The sequence below is a fragment of the Pinus tabuliformis genome, chromosome 5_1 (genome assembly GCF_031772625.1).
Source record: "Pinus tabuliformis cultivar Carrire ecotype Pingquan chromosome 5_1, CPIR1, whole genome shotgun sequence".
NCBI classification, from domain to species: Eukaryota; Viridiplantae; Streptophyta; class Pinopsida; order Pinales; family Pinaceae; genus Pinus; species Pinus tabuliformis.
The window spans coordinates 320785775-320806729 of record NC_142305.1 but is presented as its reverse complement, the minus strand read 5'-3'; the positions used below and the strand labels follow the sequence as shown (position 1 = coordinate 320806729).

Here is a 20955-nt window from a genome sequence, read left to right as displayed (position 1 = left end):
CCCTAAAATTTCACACTAGGACCTAGATGGGCCTCCTTATCCTTAAAAGGACGAAGAGAGAGAGAGGTAAACGAAGGAAAATAAAGATGATTCATTGAGTTGTGAGTGGTCACCAAAGATTTAGGACCAATGCTTGGCTATTGGAAGGATTGGAGTAAAAAATGATCTTGGTTTGGTAACTTTGCTCTTCAAGGAGGCATAAAGAAGTAGCTTCGCTATCTATGGATGCAACTACATGACAACTTTCAACTTTTACACTTGATGGCAATTTTTATGGACTTTCAAGGATATAAATGCGAATAATCCTCCAGAAACATTCATTCATTCATTTTCTTATGAGTAACACATGCAAAATTTTCCAATAGTTCCAAGGCCTTAAAAACTTTTTCATGAATTAAGGCACAATAATAACCATAAGAATAAAATTCCATGCATTTGACATTCATTATTTTAGAAATATAACATTAAAATGCACTTACAAGCTATGTCACAAGGTTCGTTGAACTTTAACCTTGAGGTTCGAATTTTGGCGAACCTTAAAAACATTTTGAGGTTCTACGAACCTCATAGCCATTGACCAAGTCCATAGATCAAAACTCCTAACCTCATGTCACAACTCAAGCTTTTAATTTAGCCTTGCAGTTTCCATGTCCATGATAGCATTTTTTATGTTTACTGATGTTGATTTCTTAATATATATATATATAGACGAACCTAAAGGCAAACCTCATCCGAACCTTATCAAAAATTCTGAACTCAAACCAAACCTAATCATTGCCGAACCCGCACTCGAACCCGAACCATGCAACATAGCTTACAAGACAATGAAGAGTATATCTATGCACAAGAATGCCAAAAGTAAGCTCCAAGATAAAAAAAAAACAAACTTTTCCAAATATCAAAATGCATTAGCTTCATCCAAATCTGTCCACAAAATTGCAGGCCGAAAATTCTCTAATGAGGTAGCCGAAAATTCTCTAATGAGGTAGCCGAAAATCCCAAGTGTGATGAATTCAAATGAGAGTGAGTGTCTCATATTTATACAAGAGTCATAGGTTCGAATTTCTAATTGTGAAGCCCCTAAAGTGCGAAAACAAGGTAACAAACCCTTGGTTACAAGCCAACCAAGATAGATTTACTTTAATTATTATTTTGTTTGTCCTTTAGCCCATGTAATTAATGCGAAGTGCTCTCTGAGGGCAGTGTTGATGCCTTAAGTGCTGAGAATGAGGGTAAGGGCCTCAAAAATGATGAATAAGAAGGGGATGCCCTCCAAATCCTGCAAAACATCTCCAAACCCCAAGTTGGGCTCAGTGGGCTCCAAATGGGTTTCCAAATGGCTCAAGATCAAGTCGATGCTCCCTCAATGAGGGCTAGAAAATGACACATGCCCTCTCATATTTCTCCGGGTGAGACAAAACCTCCTCTGGGCCCTGGATCAGCGGCCAACTGTCGGGTGCAATGAGTGGTTGACTGGGCAATGTGGTCCAAGTGCATCATCATCTTTGTATAACTAAGGCACAAATAAGCAATGTGGTGGTGCTGAAGAAGTCCATGGCGTGGCAATCAATGCTCTGGAAGGCCCATGGCTCCCAATGCTCACCTTATAAGTGCCATTATGACCCTCTGGAGGGCTTTGATCCCATATAGGGAGGTCGAGTCCAAGATGAAGACCCACTTGCAATCGTGTATAAAATCCAATGCATCTCTTCACCTTCCATTACAATTAATCATTAGTGCAATTGAGTAAATAAGCTTGCTAATCAGGGGCAGAAGTGTACACTTCATAGTGGCATGCCCATCCGAATGGGCTTTATACACATACATGTGTTACCTTCCTTGACAAGAGAGGTTAATAAAGGACCCTATTAGGTGGTTTCAACCAATGTTATCAGAACCAAACCAGTGATCGAACCGAAAAACATTGTGGATCGGGAACCGGTAAAAAACCGGGAAAAACTGTTTGACCAAAAACACATAAAATATTCATATTTTAAAGAAAAACATATATATTCATGTGCATCCATATGAATCCAAACCATTTATATACAAATATGCAAAATTTTTCATTTACATAGCATGTAAGGGTGCACATAACCAAAATAGCATAGAGTGCAATCCATCTCTGAACCGAAAATACATCAACAAATAGGCTCTAGATGGCCTCTAGCATCCAAAAAAATTCGTGCTACAACAAATGCCTACATATCATCAAAATCATTGCCTATATTGGGGTCTTCGCCATCAATATAACCATTTAGGCATTAAAATAAGATAGAAAAAACGTAGCATGTCATGTCAAGATTTTGTTTGAGTGATGGGTACATTTTTAGTAGAGTCATGGTAGAGGAGTTTGACAACCAATGCCACTATCATCAAAGTACATAGAGGGCTTGGTGCTCTTTATTAAATACTAGCTCCATACCCTCATACATGACAAAATCCAATGGAAATGTTGCAATCCTCCCAATCCTGAAATCTTGAAAAACTGTTAAGTCTACTGGATTTTGAGTGAAATCTAAAATTCTACTTTCTCCATATGAAATCCATTGAGGTCGGAACCACTCTCAAACACCTTGAGTCATTTTATGGTAATGTTAAAAATTTAAGTAAAAGGATGAATTTTCCTTAAATTTTCATTTTCATCCTTTTACTTTAAGAATTTAACATTACCATGATTTGCATAGCAATACTTGGGCCATAGGCTTGATTATTAGGCTAAGGGCCATAGGCTTGAATATCAGGCTAGCATAGGGGGGAGTAAGAAGTGTGCCAACTAATTAAAAAAAAGGATAAGTTTTTTTGCACAAAACCGGTCCTGAATCGAGTGGTTCATTGAAATAGGCAGGTTCAGATCGGTTTTGCCGGAACCGGTTTGATTTCGATAACACTGGTTTCAACCTCTAAGGGAGTGACAGGTCCATGGTACATCCATCAAATGGCAGGTGTCATGTGAAATAATGAGTGGGGCAAGAGGGAAGGCTCTGTGCCACATGCCATATTACAAGCATAGCTATGATAAAGGAAGCCCACACCTTGCGTGTATTAATATAGGAGGGAGAAATCGTGGTACACGAGTTACCTCGACCTTTATTTTTCCACCCTTCTTCATATGCCTTTTGCCTTTTATTGATTTCTCATCTTTTTATTGCTCGGGGCTCAAAGGGGATGAGAGCATGATGCGTAAGATGTAGCAGTGATTACCCCTTAAGGTGGGGTAGTTCATCGCCCACTAGGGATTGGGACAATCATGGGTTCCTTAATGATGCACGGGGAACTCATAGGGGCCCTAGGAGCCAAGGTGATGGCCATAATGATAGGGGGTAGAGCTCATGTTTAGCTTTTTTCCACACGCTAAATTTTATCGTTCTGGCCATCTTTTGCATTTTGTGGTACATTTCCTGTTGTATGTGGCCATATTATGATTTTATCTTTCTTTTTAGGTGCATCAACCTCCAGGGCATTGTTCTAGGCTTGACCCAAGGTGTGGACAAGGGGAGGGGGTGGCTAACACTTTGTGGATCCAATGGACAAATGTGGACACTAATGGGAAAATGTGAAAAGGGGCTTATAATGAGTGTAGGGGAGTGAGATATATGGTATTGGGAAGCGGGACCATGCAATCCAAAATCAAAGTTTCCCATGTAATGCCACTCCTAAAGCTAATAGCTAATAGAGGAGATCCCACAGGACTATGATACACGATTAACCCCCGAGTTGAGGTAAGGGAACAAGGGTACAGTCAAAGCCCGTTCTTTCCGCCAAATCCCCCCACTAATCCATGCCCAAATGTGCCTAAGAAATGCAAGCATAAACACCCAATTACATAATGAAAAACCATACCTTCGGGGTTGGAACACCCATCTTCGAACATACAATCATGACAAATGAGCGAAGGCACACAATGGCTAGCTCAGGTGGTAGAGAATAGTAGCACATCGAGCTATCAGGTGGCTGCAAGGGGTTGTTGGTTGTGGCAACTGAAGGCAAATCTAGGAGAAAATTTCTCCGATAGGGGTCACCCACAGGTGGTGGGTAGCAGTGTGTTAGTTTTTGGCAGCATCGGAAGTGCTCTAGCGTTGAAAATTGGTGGAGAGGTTAAGGCACATGAGTTCTAAAGAACCCATAAACCGTTTGGTGAAATTCCACCGGTATTGTATTTGATTAAAATAATTAATATTTTTAATGGAGTTCCTAAGTCTAAACCTAGGGAAATTAAAATATTAATGGGTATTAATCAAAATATGGGTGAGAAAGATCTAGAAGGTAGATCAAGTCATGTTTTAATCTTAGCCGTTGATTAGAGACTTAATATCGACTGTTGAAGACTCAACAGGAAAAGTATAAAATGGAGGCTTCGGGTTCATTTGAAAACACACAGAGAGGGAGAATTGATCTAGAGTTCGATTTTTAGGGCTAGGAAGCTGAAAAATTTGAACTAAGTGATCATTCTGCAACAGCGGGGCAGTGAGAATCCGAAAGAAGCACTTTCTGGAGAATACTGACAGAGAGGTGGAGAGAGCTTGTAGAGAGGCAACACAGTAGCCAGGAGAGCTGATGCAGAAACGCTGCCTGTCACGCAGAATCCAAAACTGTCGGAACAACCGAAATTGCCAGGAACTGCTGGGAACTGTCGGAACAGCCAGTAGAGCTGACGCAGAGGCAATGCAGTAGCCGGGAGAGTTGACACAGAGGCAACGCAGTAGCCGGAAGTGCTGACATAGAGGCAACGCAGTAGCCGGGAGAGCTGACACAGAAAAGCTACTTGTCACGCAGAATCTAGAACTGTCAGAACAACCGAAACTGTCGGGAATTGTCGGAACTGCCGGGAGAGTTGACGCAGAGGGCAGAGAAGGTGAGGTAGGGTAGATGCAGAGCCAGTGCATAAATAGCCAGGGTTAGCCATTCTTGTGCCAGATCAACGGAAATTCCGCCGGGCGAAGTGAGGTAAAACTCACTCAGATTTTCTGTCGGTATTTTCTTTGTAAAGGATTGCTAGATGAACATCCTAGATTTGTATTCAGATATTTCTCCTGCATAATAATAAACTCTTAGAACTGCTGCACCGGTTTTCCCACATTGGTTTTTCCGGGGACTATTGTGTCCAAAAAGAAGTGTGTCCTATGTATCTTGTTCTTGTTCTGTTTCTGTTTCATGAGATCAAATATTTAATTAATGGAGGCTGCATAAGTAATTTGCTTCAGTATTTAGAAGAATAACTTGATGAATGTAATTTAAAACTCAAGTAGGTGAAATAGATTCGGATTTGCTGCGGTAGGGGTTCCTTCAGAGTGTAGGAATTTTCACATGGTATCAGAGCATTAATTTTGAAACAGGAAGAGCAGATTCAGTGCTGAACAGTGAGGTCGAAAGCTGCACTTGGCAATAATTCGAATCACCTTGAAGGGATTGCGCAGTCCTTGACGGGAAGTAGATCCGAGGAAATCTCTCTCTGAGTGAGACGACAAAGAGGTACGATTTCCAGTTCGTGAGTTTGCAGAGGCAGAGGGAGTGACATAGAGCCTTGGCGCAGTGCTTGAAAGGCACAGTTTCTGTTGGGGCAGAAATCCGCTAGAAAAGAACAAAGACACGTAGAAGGGGATTTTCTCCTCAGAGAACTTTTTGCCAGAAAGTTTGAATTTCTCACTTGCTGGGCAGTGACTAGAGCAGTCAGTTCGACAATTGGGTGAGATGGCATCGCATGGGCTCAGAGATCAGGACAGGTTGGACAGTGCCTCCAACTATGTCATATGGAAGACCAAAATCTTAGTTGTTCTGGAGGAATATGATCTTGAGGCCTACGTCAAAAGTGTTGTAGCTGTTCCTGCTGACAACAATCAAAAGAAGAAGTACAAGGCCGAGCAAGGGAAGGCAAAGAGGCTCATTCTCGATGGAGTTCGAGATCATGTGGTCTCACACTTGCAGGGCAAGGATATAGCCCAAGAGATGTGGGAAGCCTTGTCGTCTCTGTATGAAGGCTCTTTCGAACAACGGAAGATGTATTTAGAGCAGAAGTTGCAGCGGACCTTGATGCAGAAAGGAGAAGGGGTGAACCTCTATCTTCAACGTCTTCAGGACACTAGAGACCAGCTTGCTGCAGTGGGGTCCACTCCTCAGCCAACCGCGATGGTGAGGATAGCCCTGAATGGAGTCTCGGATGAATGACAAGTTTTCGTCCAAAGCATATTGGGCAGGGAAAAACTACCTTCATGGGAGGAGATGTGGGCGACTCTTCAACAGGAGGAGTTAAGGAGGGACCTAGTAAAGGTCAACCTCAGTGGTAGTAGTGGGAGTGGCTCAAAGACGAACGAGGAGGAGGAGAACACATCTCCGACATCGAAGGGACAACAGAAGCCGAAGTGGAAGAAGGACATTTCGAAGGTGAAATCTTTTAGTTGTGGTGAGATGGGCCACTATGCATCCCAGTGTCCTTTGAAGAAAAAGGACGAGGATGAAAAACATGATCCTAAGGTTGCTTCAACAAAGATTGACGAGGATGAGTTTGCCATGAGTGCACACGCATCTCCAAGAGGGAGATGGGGCGATATTGAGCTGTAGTTTGGAGGACTACATGTGGGTAGGATCCTTGAGGAGTCCATCTCTTGGATCAATTCCTTGCTATGGGAGCCCAAGATTCAGCAGTAGCAAGATGGACTTAGTGTCAAATGATGCAGTGGAGTGTTTGGAGGATAGATGCAGTAGCTGGGGACTAGAGACTGATCAATGCAGAGCAAGGTTGGCAGCAGTGTAGTTGGCACAGTGCAGGAGTTAGTAGCAGCGCAAAAGATTCACAGGGTCAGAATCAACAACAGTTAGATTCCAACATTCATTGTATTATGCTAAACATAGTTAAGTTCAACTAATTTTGGATGTTTTTCAGTTGCTTCTCTCAGCGACTGAGTTGCAGTATGGATGCAGTGTTAGCAATGGCAATGCTAGCAGCATAGCAGATGCAACATTTGAGAGGGAGTTGTAGTACAGATGCAGCAGTGGCAGTGGCAGTGCCATGGGCAACAATACAATAGCAGCAGTAGCACAGTGTTGGTGGCAGCAGTAGTGCAGAAAGAAGGTGCTTCAGAAATAGGGCAGCATGCAGGTGGATATTGTTGCTAGAGCACTTTCCTTGCTAAGAGGGAGTGTTAGTTTTTGGTAGCATCGAAAGTACTCTAGCCTTGAAAATTGGTGGAGAGGCTAAGGCATATGAGTTCTAAAGAACCCAGAAACGTTTGGTGAAATTCCACCTAGATTGTATTTTATTAAAATAATTAATATTTTTAATGGAGTTCCTATGTCTAAACTTAGGGAAATTAAAATGTTAATGGGTATTAATCAAAATATGGGTGAGAATGATCTAGAAGGCGGATCAAGTCATGTTTTAATCTTAGCCGATTAGAGACTTAATCTCGGTCGTTGAAGACTCAACAGGGAAAATATAAAAATGGATTCTTGGGGTTCTTTTGAAAACACACACAAAGAGGGAGAATTGATCTAGAGATCGATTTCTGGGGCTAGGAAGTTGAGAAATTCGAACTAAGTGATTATTCTGCAGCAGAGGGGTAGTGAGTATCCGGAAGGACTTTCCGGAGAATACTAATAGAGAGGCGGAGAGAGCTTGCAGAGAGGCAACACAGTAGCCGGGAGAGTTGATGCAAAAAAGCTGCCTGTCACGCAAAATCCAGAACTGCCGTAACAACCGAAACTGTCGGAACAACCGGGAGATCTGACGCAGAGGCAACATAGTAGCTGGGAGCGCTGACACAAGAAAGCTTCCTATCATGAAGAATCCAGAATTGCCGGAATAGTCGAAACTGCTGGAACATCCGGGAGAGCAGACGTAGAGGGCAGAGAAGGTGACGCAGGGTAGACGCAGAGCTAGCGCAGAAATAGCCGAGATTAGCCAGTCTTGTGCCGGATCAGCCAGAATTCTGCCCGGTGAAGTGAGGTAAAACTCACTTAGATTTTCCGCTAGTATTTTCTCTGTAAAGGATTGCTAGATGAGCATCCTAGATTTGTATTCAAATATTTCTCCTGCATAATAATAAACCCTTAATACTGTTGCACCGATTTTCCCGCATTGGGTTTTCCGGGGACTATTGTATCCAAAAATAAGTGTCCTATTTTTCTTGTTCTTTGCTTTGTTTTCTGTTTCATGAAATCAAATATTTAATTAGTATAGGTTGCAAAAGTAATTTGCTTCAGTATTCAGAAGAATAACTTGATGAATGTAATTTAAAAATCAAGTAGGTGAAGTAGATTCAGATTCGCTGCAATAGGGGTTCCTTTAGAGTGTAGGAATTTTCACATGGTGCCCATAGACCTTGAGGCTAACGACTTGCCCGTTTAGAAAGCATCATCACTAATCACAGGCTAAAGGTGAGAGTTCATCTTGTCTCATTCATATTAATGTCGATTTATATGCGCCCTTATCTTAGACCTTTTGTACCCTCTTTGATCGATATTCCTTAAAGCCACAAAGTTGATCAATATCCCAAATTTAGCCCTCTTTGATCTGTATTCCTTTAAAGCCTCAAAGTTGATAATATAATCCCAATCACAAGTTTTCTTTGTAGGCTTAATAGGATATTTCAGTTATTTTGGGCTTGATTAAGTTGGCACACATTATCTTTATGGCTCGGTGCAATTATTTGCTCCCAACCTAAGAAACTTGCTTGCTATTTGGACAACAAATTCCCACCATAAAATCCATCCCAAGTTGCCCACTGACTTAGTGACAAAACTCCATACTCGTGAAAGGGCACACATATATTTGTTGGACTCTAAAGTGAAACATTAAGCTTAAAAGGAAAAGCAGATGCAAAAATCACATCCCTCTAATAAGGGAAATGGCGTGTGTAGAAGGGTAAATGGTTTGAAACAATTAATCATGTATTGAAATACTCATTGAGATGTTATATTGGTAAATGTGTCCTTATGCAAGTTTACATAGAACCATTCCAAATGAACTTGAACCTTGGGAAGACCACATTGCCAATTGGAATAGGTGTACCATCCACCAGTCTCTAAAAATTTCTACATGATGTTTAGTGTGTCCAAACCTACCTTTCCATAAACCTAAGAGTACTAGTGCACCCATTTAGTCAATCATTGTCCTATTCCACCATGCTAAAGTCCCCACCAATAATCCATTTTGTAAGGATTGAAACATCCACTTCCACAATTAAATTATGTTATGACAATGTTTCATGAAGTTTTTGAAATGTGGGGACACAATAGTGGGGAAATGTGGATAGGGGATGTGTGGAGACACCCCCCAAATTTTACGGAATGTCATAGGAGATGTTGGAGTCCCTAGCATTAGGGATTGCTAATTTTTATAACCTTAAAAACTTGGCAATTTATTACCTAGCAGATTTCATTGCAGTAAATGTTTATTATGTAGATCTATTGAATAAAAGCAGAACTGGGATTTTAACATGTAAATAAAATAAACAACGAAAGTTAAAAAACAATACACCAATCTCACAATCACATTAGGACCTTGATTTGCATCTTTAGGAGCTTGCATGCGACATGCAAAGTGTGCAAGTGAGTTGCATGCATGCGAATGTGTTGCATGTGACATGCATGCAAAGCAAGCTAAATTTATGACTTGTACTTGAGTTAAAGTAGACAAATCTAAAGATAGGATAGTTAACTAAAGTAAAGTCACTTGTCTTCAGTTAACTTGATGAGCTAATTTTGGTTGTTAATCTTAGCTTAGGAAAGTTGTAAATTGAGCCTAAAGTGAGGAGTGAAGACACAACAACAACACAAGACTGATAGAGACTTCTTAGTGAGCATGTGCTGGGTCCAAGAGAGTGCAGAGAGGCTGATGATTAGTTTTGTAATTTGTATTTTCTCAGTTGGGCCATTATCCCAAGATGGGAGCCCAAGTAATTTCTGTGATTAATTTATTAATGAATTGTTGATTGGGCAAAAATCTGTTTGTGTGTGATTCAGATGGAGTAACTTTTGCTTCCGTTAAATATATTTGGTTAGGAACTTAACTGTGTATTTGTTCAGTAATTAATTAATTGGAATTAAATAACGGGTGCTGGGTTTGCAAACTCTAACATTGTATACTGTAGCGGAGCACCTACACTGAATCGATCTTGGAATTACATGTGCTGGGTTTGTGTCAGATCGCCAGAGCCAGTGTGGCTGGAATCATATGAACAGTTTTTTTTTTAAAGGGCCGAGAGGAATTTCTTTTTATGGGCCATCTTTTTTGAGTCGAAGAACAAAAACAAAAATACGATTCAAAAAAGAATGTAAGACAATGACTTTGATATATGCCAATGATTTATATGACAACACATCTGTAGTAGTAATATGTGACACAGTGTATCAATGATAGTGTTATGTGACGGTGCATCAATGACATTGATATGTGACAGTGTATCAGTGATAGTGATATGTGACAGTGCCCCAATGACAGTAATATGTGACTGTGCCTCTATGATAGTGATGTGTGACGATTGTGACAGTGAATCTATGATAGTACGCAATGATAGTTGTGATAGTGAATTTGTGACAGAGCCTTATGACAGTGATGTGACAGTTGTGACAATGCCTCTATGACAGTGATGTGTAACAGTGCCTCTTTGATGATGATATGACAATGATGGAAGATCCTATATAATAGTGACAATGATGTACACTATAAGCTTATGACGTCGTGATATGGAGGCCTGTGCTTGCCTCTCTAATATACATGTCTGCTGATGTAACTGATTATGAAAGACTCGTCTCATACTTATTGTATTTTGTATCTCAGCTGAACATTTGATGAATATCTAAAAAGAAGAATCTGGTTGGGTTTCCCCCTGGTCACTGACCTAAATCCTGGGGTCTTTATTGTGTATGTTTTTCTCCTATTATTCCTTACTATTCCGCTGCATTGTTGATGCTATTGTTCTCTCTACATAGTTGCTAATGATGATGTGATGTTATATGGTAAATGTAATATGAAAATGTTGAAAAAGTTTAAAAATGCATTTATCTACAGTAGAGAACAATCTAGCCCTAAAAATTAACAGTTTCTTTGAGCAAACCATAGTTATTCATATGGACTTGTTTCGGTTAAGGTAAACATTTTTTCTGATCGACAGGGAGCTATGACTTTCATCTCCACATTATTTCATGATTCAGACCCAATTCAATGTGGGGAGGGATCAGACTTGCAAAAACACATATTGTTCTAGGTCTCACAACCTCTGGGGGTTGACCCTGGATCCTTTGCATGGCAATGCTTTGTAGGAACCACTAGACCACGAGCTGATAGACTAATTAATTACTCATAGATTATTTCCTTTTCCATTTATCTAGTAATTCAAGGATTTTGTCATGAAATAGTAAGCATTTTTATTATTATCATATTATTCATATATGCCAGAATTAAACAAGTACTATCTAGTATCAACATGTTCTTATATTGGATTCAACTGAAAGATAAATTGGAGAACACCTTGTACCTGTCAATGGCACAATGAATTATGTTCGCTGGCTTATAAATTGCCCAACATATATTAGATGTTCTCTTTATATGTTGATTGCAGGTTTGTGTATGAGCAAATGAGATTCTGTGAAACATTTCACTCAGATGATGCTGGCTGGAGGATATGCATTACATGTCAAAAGGTGAGGATATGTGTGCATTGACTGAACACATATCTCAGATATATTTTTTTCATTGTCTGGATATTTATGGAGGATAGATATTGTAGATGTTGATTTCCATCGTGATAGTTATATGAAGTCATTATATATATATATAATTTTTTTTAATATTGTTGGAAGCATGAAATGTGTTTTCATAATGAGATTTAATTGGTGATTTCCATCCTGCAGCCTGTCCATTGTGGATGCATTGCTTCTGTCTATTCATTTACACATCTTGATGCTGGAGGTATTGAATGTATCAACTGTTCCAGGAAGAGTGACAGTCATACTTCAGTAAGCTCTTTTACATTTAATTCAGACAATTTGTAAATTTGTGTGGTTTCTTGGATTCCTACCAGTTCCCTTGTGTTTAAGGGCTTAGAATTGTATATGAAGTTCTAAGTAAAAGAATGGGCTTGCAATAGTTGGCTGAGAAATCTATGACATATTTTATCCATCTTGTCAACAATTGTGCTATCATCTATTGCTCAGTTGAATTCTGGAAACCTGTGCTATCATCTATTGCTCAGTTGAATTTTGGAAACCTGGGATATTTTTATATTGCTTTTTTTTCCTCTTGCTTTTTGAAGCTCTAAGGGATCTGTAATAATCATTGTAACATTAAAAATATAGAAAATAATAATAATAAATCATCAAAGGGTACACACCCATTTTCCTTGTGGTCAGTCAATGCATATAATTACACGGTCATGAGCTTAAGGTCACAGCCTCCTTTTTCTAAAGTAAATTGAAATCATATATAAAGTAAATTGAAAACATGGGTCCTGCAAAGAAGAACCTTCAGGATGGCTAGCAGAAAAAACTACAACTAGATGTTCATTGTTATGAAGATGAAGTTATTTGTGCCACACAAATTATGGATAGGATTGAGAAGTGGCAAAAAGAACTAGGGTTTAAAGTTGACAAATTAATACAAAATAATAAATCCTCATAAGTATTGAATGGAACAACTGAGAAGTCAACAGAAGATTCCAAAGGACAATGGATAAAATTAATAAAGAATGGAAACGATTATTGCAAATGTGATAGGAGATGGATTTCAAGACATCAATGTGAAGACTGTTGAAATATGTAACTAGGATCGATCTTCATAATGACATATGTAATCATGATTTTATGTATTTAATGAAAAGAGAAAAATAAATTTATTATTTTTATTCTTGAGACATGGGTTTCATGCTCAAGGGAAATTTTTTTCTAGGTCAAGCTCCCATTGAGAGTTTCTAGGGCTTGTCATTGAGTCTACAAGTCAAGAGAGTCATTGTCATGTATGAAAGACCCATTTGGGCATGTTACATATTGTAAAGAAAAATTTATTTGAGTCAAAAGACCCTCCAAGACCTCATCATGTTGCAAAGATCAAGTCGGCCTACTCAAGTGGACAAGTCGGCCTAAAGGGTGCAATTTCGACCTAGTAGAAGGCCTATATATAAGAGAGACTTCGACCTCACTTTGGACACTCACTTCACTCACACAAGTTCGATCACAAGAGAGAGAAAGGTGCGAAGAAAAGAAGGACAAAGATTGAAGGAAGGGACAAGATTTCTGATTTGTTTTGGGCTACTTCTCTCCACACGTGCGAAAGGATTAGGGCACATATTGCAGCAAAAGAGGACGAGTTGCAAAAGTTGAGTTAGGGCATCATTAAGGACAACTCAGTTCTCTAGGAGAGAGAATCCACTCAAGTGAAGAGGAAAGGAGGAAGAATCTATCATTATTTTCCATATGTGCAAAGCTAGGGTTTTTGCAGAAGATTTTACTGGGTAGGTCAAAGTTGAAGAATTTACTAGGCAGGTCGAAGTTGTAGAAGAATCTGCTGGACAGGGTTGAAATTTTAGAAGAATCTGTTGGACAGGTTGAAGTTGCAGAAGAATCTGCTGGATAGGTCGAAGTTGCAAGGAAAATTTGCTGGAGGTCGAAATTGCAGGAGTTGCTGAGAAGGAAAGCTCGTCAAAGGACTTGGTCTTGGAGGGTCTTGGTCAAGGGTCATAGGTCTTGGAATTCATCAATTGAAGATTCTATAAGAAGAAGAATTCTTGTGGGTTTTCCTCTCAGGTGGAGAGGTTTTGGCCCTAGCTGATCGCCTACATCTTGTGTCCTATTGTCTCTTTGTTCTTTATGGTTTGGTAACTATTTGATGAAAAAACATAATAATAATAAAGGCAAAGAAGAATCTAATCATGATAAATAAAAGGACTTCAGAAGAAATTATCAAAGTAAGAGAAATCACCTAACTTAGCTGCCATAAATTTCTCAACATGGTATCAGAGATAAGGTGACGAGACAAGGAAAGGCAACTTAAAGAAGGACACTCAAGGGTCGAAGCACTAGAATATCATCAAGCGCATCAATCATCAATAAGGACCATTCATCTCAAGGATCATAACACCTCAAAGAAAGAAGACCTCAAAAACCTAGCTCATCCAAAGAAGGTTTATACACTTGAAGCGGTCTTAAAGAAAAGATCTACAGGACCCTACCTCCACTTAAAGAACTACTCATTGAAGCATCTTGAAGTCTATCCATCCAAGGGAAGCAAGAAAAGGCATTCTCATCATCTTCAAGGAATCAAGGTGATCTCCCTCTATTTGAAGGATCACTTTTGAGGGAAGACATCTTCTATTATCAACATCATCATCAAAATCAAGAAGGTATCAGATTGATGATATTGTCATCAAGAAGTATCTTCACTTGACAAGTAAGTACCTTTATATTTATGACTGAATCTGCCATCAAAATGACTTCATTTTGCAATGAAAGCAACAAATTGGTTGGGTCATCAAACATTCTTGCATGGAAGAAGAGGACAAATTTGATCCTCAGAAAATGAAGTTGTTGAACATGTTAAGGGCTCAATCACTAAACCTCCAAAAGAAGAGGCTGAAGCGCTAGCCAAGTATATGAAGGGAGAAATTAGGATTCAAAGGATCCTTATAGAATCCATCAAGGATCCCCTCATACCATATGTTGAAAAATTGGAGACATCAAAAGAAATATATGATAAACTAGTAGAATTGTTCTACGTAAGTATTGCTGGAGAAGTGATATCTTTGAGAAATGAGCTATACAAAATGATCTCAAAGGGAGATGGAATAGACTCATACTTTATGAGGGTATTAGAAATAATAGACCAATTATAAGAATTGGGAGAAATAATGTCTGATAACGAAATGACCACCATAGTGCTCAATGCACTACCAGAAGAATGGGGCAACTTTACGTCAAGCATCCATAGAAAGAAGGAAGCTACCTGATTCAGTGAACTTTGGTCATTGTGTAAGATTGAAGAAGCCAGGTTAAAGGCAAAAAGTGATGTAGGATCAAACGAGCAAGTTTAAGCATTTGCTGCCATGGCTAAGAGGAAAGGAAAGTTTGGAAGGTTTGGTCCTCAGAAAAGAACAAGAAGGATATGTAAAAGATCCAATACTATGGCTGTCATGAATATGGGCACTATTACCGCTCAAACTAGCAGGGGACCTAAAGGGGATCCCTTAAGGGCAAATGCTAAGCCAAGAGCTGTGAAAATTATGTTACTACAACAACTGATTTATTTTACCTACTTATTTTCCAATAAGTTATTTATGAAATCCCTTCATTAAATATTAAAATAAATTCTACTGCAGATATCACACCATAACACAGAAACAAATACATGCACAAGAATCAAAACACACCAACACATATATTTTTGGACAATTGTCCCCAGGAAAACCCAATGCGGGAAAACCAGTGCAACAGAGGAGGATTTTTATTATTAAGCACCTTTTCTAAGTACACTGTGTGCCAAACTGGCTCACCCGACAAAGATAAATTCTCCGACACCTCCCCTAGGCTCAGCGTCAGATCAGCTAGCCTCTGCGTAGCTCCCAGACCCTTTGCGTCAGCATTGGGCCTCTCTGCGTCACCCACACAGGCCCTCCAGTGACTGCGCAGTCTTGCTGCCTCGCGTCTTCCTGAGTGGCTCTGCGTCTGCCTCTCTGATCTCTGCGCTAATCCTCCAACACTGTCCCTGTCTCTTTGCTTCGTACTCGCTACGTCTTGTTGCAATCCAGTCTTCTAGTTCGAATTTCTCAGCAAGCCCCACTCCAGAAATCAAACTGACTAGTCTCCCTCAGTCTGTCTTCAACTGACCCTCAAGCCCCCTCTTATAGTTTTCCTGTTGATGAATCAACGACCGAGATTAAGTCTCTAATCAATGGCTAAGATTAAAATAGACTTGATCCTTATCTTTTAGAAGCTTTTCATCCTTATCATTATTAATATCCATTAATATTTTTATTTTACTAAGTTTAGACTTAGGAACTCATTAAAAAATATTAGTTATTGTAATAACTCCTTATTCGGATAGAATTTTCCAAAACGATTTTTGGGTCTTGGAGATCTCATGTGCTTTAGCCTCTCCACCATTTTTCATGGCTAGAGCACATTCGATGCTACCCCAAATCAACACTCCCTCTTAGCGAGAAATGTGCTCTACTAATACTCCACCACTGAGCATCACCCTGATTATACGACATCGGTACTTGTGATGATGCTAGGCCTTCCTGCCCAACATCCTCTGCACTGCTACATCTTGTACTGCTGCCCATGGCTCTACCACTGCCACTGCTACATCTTTATTGTAGCTCCCTTCGCATCCGTGTTGCTGCTCGTCCTTCCTCCCAACACTGCATCTGCGCTGCAACTCCCTCTGCATCCGCGCTGCTACTGGTCCTTTCTCCCAACACTGCATCTGCACTGCAACATCTGACACATACCCATTTTGACTACTGAAATGGATTCTTTATAATCCCCATCTTCTCCTTGAAATAAGCAAACTTTGTTCTTCCAAGGGCCTTGGTAAGGATGTCTACCACCTGTTCTCCTATAGGAGTATAACTCAAGTGCACAGCTCCTTGTTGGGCACGGTCTCTAACAAAGTGACACTGAATATCAATGTGCTTTGTCCGATCATGAAATATTGGATTCTCAGAGAGCTTGATGAAACTCTGATTATCACACATGATCATGGTCGATTGCATCCTTCTTCTAAGTAGGTTTACAAGTAGTTTTCTAAGCCATATGGCTTCGCACAAAGCTGTGCTAGTGGCCATATATTCTGCTTTAGCTGAGCTTAGAGCTACGGATTTTTGTTTCCTACCGCACCAGGAGGTCTTCCCCGATCCAAGGTTGAAACAATACCCAAAGGTACTTTTCCGATCCATTGAACTTCCAGCCCAATTTGCATCAGTAAACCCACTCAATCTGAGATCCTTACTTCTGGTGTACAAGAGTCCATAATCGACTGTTCCCTATAAATATCTGAGAACATGTTTGGCTGCTGCCCAATGAGCCCTCTTTGGTTCCACCATGAACTGATTGAGGGTGTTGACAGCTTAACAAATGTTTGGCCTAGTATTGACTAGATACATCAGGGACCCTATGAGCCGCCTGTATAAGGTGGGATCAACATCTTTGTCTTCTGACTCATCAATTTTCTTCCAGTTGGTGATCATTGGAGTAGCCATCGGCCTATAGTCTTGCATCCTGAATCTCTTTAGGATCTCTGTAGCATATCTCCCTTGTCCAAGATTTTATCCTTCCGCTGCCAAACTTCCAACCTTAGGAAATAATGCATCTGTCCCAAATCCTTCATGTCAAACTCTGTGGCTAGATTCTTCTTGCAGTGCTCGATAAACCTGTCAAAAAGAGATCATCCACATATAATACTAGTATTAGAGGTTCACCTTCTACGACTAGATAGTAGAGATTGGGATCAACATCACTCTTGACGAACCCCATCTTTTGCAAGTAGCCATCAATTCGACCATACCACGCTCTAGGTGCCTGTTCCCATTCAAGGATTTCTTCAATCTGCATACATGAGACTTCTTCTCATGTGTCTCAAAGCCTTCTGGCTGTTCAATGTATACTTCCTCTTCTATTACCCCATTCAAGAATGCTGTTTTGACATCCATCTGATGAATCTACCATCCCATCTGAGCTGCAAGAGATATCACAGTTCTAATAGATGTATACTTGGCTACTGGGGCGAAGGTCTATCAATTCCTTCCTTCTAAGCATACTCCTTAGCCACAAACCTAGTTTTGTATTTTTCCACACTACCGTCTGCAGTGTATTTAATTTTGTAGATCCATCTCGAACCTACCACTGATCTGTCTTGAGACCTAGGCACTACTTCCCAGACATCGTTCACCATTATAGAGTTGTATTCCTCTACCATCGTATCCATCCAAACTTGATGTTGAGCGGCCTCCTGAAAACTGGAAGGCTCCCCATCTTGAGCTATCAATGCCTGACATCTATCTGGCTGCTTTCACTCCCTTTTATTGTTTCTCGGTGCACCGATGAAATCTTCTGCATCCCGCAGAATCTGTCAAAGTTCCCGGCTTGTTCTTCCTCTGGTAATAGGTGCATCTGTTAGCTCCTCCTCTTCCTGTGATTCTTCCTGTTCTGAGGAAGAATTCTTGGCTTCCGCTAGTTGAAGTGGTTTGACCAACGACTCATCTTTTGACTGCTCCTCGGAAGGCATTTCTCGAGATTTTCTGAAGGCCCTTCCTGCTCCCTGGAAGATAGACTCTATATGCCTTAGCGTTCTTGCTATATCCCACTAGATATCCTTTCTCTGCAATTTGATCTAACTTCTTCCTTTTCTCCTTGGGTATACGACAATATGCTAAACTCCCAAATATCCTGAAATGGCTGATTTCAGGTGTCTTCCTGGTGAAGACTTTCTCTGGAGTAATCTTGCCCAATGCCCTATGAGGAGTTCTATTCTAGACATAGATTGCCGTGTTGCATGCTTCTGCCCACAGGAATTTTGGCATATCCTGATCATACATCATGGCCCTAGTTGCTTCCACGATAGTCCTATTCTTCCTTTCTGCTATTCCATTTTGCTACGGATTGTAAGGAGATGCACACTCTCTTCTGATGCCTCCCTAGTGCAAAAATTAGTGAAGTCCTTATCGACATATTCTCCACCATTGTTTGAGTGTAAAACTTTTATTTTCTTCCCTGTCGGATTCTCCACCAGAGCCTTGAACTCTTTGAATCGACAGAAAACCTCATCCTTGGTTTTCAAAAAATAAATCCAAGTTTTCTTGGAGTGGTCATCAATGAAGGTGACGAAGTATTTGGCACCACTAAGAGCTTTAGTGGACATTGGTTCGCAAATATCTGAGTGTATCAATCCTAGTACACTCTTGGCCCTGTTTTTACTTTTAGGAAATGCTGCTTTGGCATACTTGCCCGGAGCACATCCTTTGCATACATCATCTCGTTCTGTACTAAGATCTGGAACTCCTATTATGGTTTTCCTGAGAATTCTCAGAGCCCCATGGTGCAAATGTCCCATTCTTCTGTGCCATAGTTCATTAAAATCATTGTCTCCATTACTGCCTATCAGTGCCATTGGTGATTCTAGCTGTAACCTCTACAACCTATTACTTTTGATTCCGATCTGCACTTTCTTTTTCCAACTCAAGTGTTTGACGTATACTTTCTCCTTAATGAAGAAAACGTCATAGCCCTTGCCTTGAAGCTGTGATACGGGAAGTAAGTTCATCCCTAGTCCTGGAACATGCAGCACATTGGTAGCATGAAACCGCTCCCTCGTTTCTGTTTGAAAAACTACGGTACCCTTCCCTATTGGATTACACTTTGCCTTATTCCCCATGGTGATATGAAAATTCATCCTTTCCTCCTGATAATTGTTGGACACCTAATCCTAAATGGGTTAGTGTGGAAGCCGAATAGACCAAAGCAGTCCAAGAGACCTTGGGATCTGAAACCCAAGAGTCACGTATTGTACTATAAATGTATATCTCATGTTAATAAAAAAATGTATTGCATGTTTTATCTTTCATATCTCTCTTGCTGTCCATGTGTGTTTAACATGGTATCAGAGCAGGCGTATTCCTGCCCTGTATAATTAATTTGAGCCATTTGTTTATGGCCTTTCTGTGCAGTGTATTTCTGCCATATTCCTTTATACAGACCTGTGCCTTGTCTGCCATATTCACTTGAACGTATGAAACGTTCCTCTCCCTGACACTGCCAGCGCTGTCCAAGCTGTTCTAACATGTCTGTCTGCCATATACCATTTATAAAACCTGCGCCTTGCTCTTCTGTTGCGCTGTCATCCTGACTTGATTTGAAACGTTTGCACTGTCCTTGTACCTGCGCTCTGGGCCTGACACGGTATCTCTGCGCTTGTCAGCTATGCGTTTTATATATTCTCCCATGCAAAAATGCAAAAACGCTTCTGCCATTATTCTTTGTGGTATCAGTTCATCGAATCACTGCTCCTCTCTACCATGCAATAATAGTTTTATTACATGCGTTTTCGGCTTTGCTCCAGTGGTGTGATTTCCCATACCACCATTGGCTTGATGTTAATTAATACCACTCGGCCCCTCGACTATCATGCTCTGCAGCTCCAGTCTATTGTAATACTCGATACCACTCATACTGCGTTGTCGTTACCGTTTGTGTTGCAAGGCTCTCATATACCACTGTTATATATATAGTGCGTCCTAGCCATTGTAGATTTGTGCGATAAAGTTTTTGATTTGTGTAGATAAACCTCAAGGTGGAAAAGCTTATTGCCTGGTGTTGTTAGAATAGTCGAACAAAGGTGCATGGGATGGTGGCCTATGTGAATGTTGGTTGTGGTGCGGCGAGCATGGAGATGCTGCGTGAATGGAAGAACTATTGGCTCACTAATTTTCCAAATTCACTTCTCGTAGAAATGTAGCAACATTTTCAGTAAAGATTGGATTAATGTAACAGCCACTTGCAATTTCAAACCCGCCAATTCGAGTTAGTTGAGGAATATGAACCAGTGACGGTATGACCGCTTGTATGTCTCTCTAAGAGGTGAGGAGTGAATCATGTAATTTTATGGTGGATTTGCCAATTAGTGATCCAACTTCCGCAGAATATGCTTCAATATATATGCTAGATCCATTTCTTGTCCGTCTTTTATCTCTTGGTAATGAGAAGAATGTTCCTTGGGAGCGATCCATGTCTCAAAGGGAAGTGAATCTACATAAGGAACAAATGCAATGAAATGTGTGGATTCTTCTATAAATCAGCACCTGGAATGTATCTCCCTGCTCAAACACTCATAGAGGTTGTATTTTCCTGTCTTGGTAAAGTACTCCCTTGCATTATTAAGCCTGCATTCTACATTAGTTGGGACAATGGGAAGGCCAATGATCTTACTGTGAGAATGCCTCATTGATGATCCTGCTATGACTCCATGATTTT

General features: G+C 40.3%; 1 protein-coding gene across 2 annotated transcripts in view; it reads left to right on the top strand.

The window, feature by feature from the left end:
- Positions 1-20955, top strand: part of LOC149164644 (B3 domain-containing protein Os07g0679700-like) — a 353274-nt gene that overhangs the window by 22657 nt on the left and 309662 nt on the right. The window contains exons 2-3 of one of the 2 annotated variants that reach the window (XM_089432139.1): positions 11559-11640; positions 11851-11955. The exons of the other annotated variant lie outside the window; for it this stretch is intronic. Of the exons in view, the coding sequence (XP_089288265.1) occupies positions 11559-11640; positions 11851-11955 (187 nt within the window). The remainder of the gene's footprint in view (positions 1-11558; positions 11641-11850; positions 11956-20955) is intronic. 2 annotated transcript variants of the gene reach the window in all.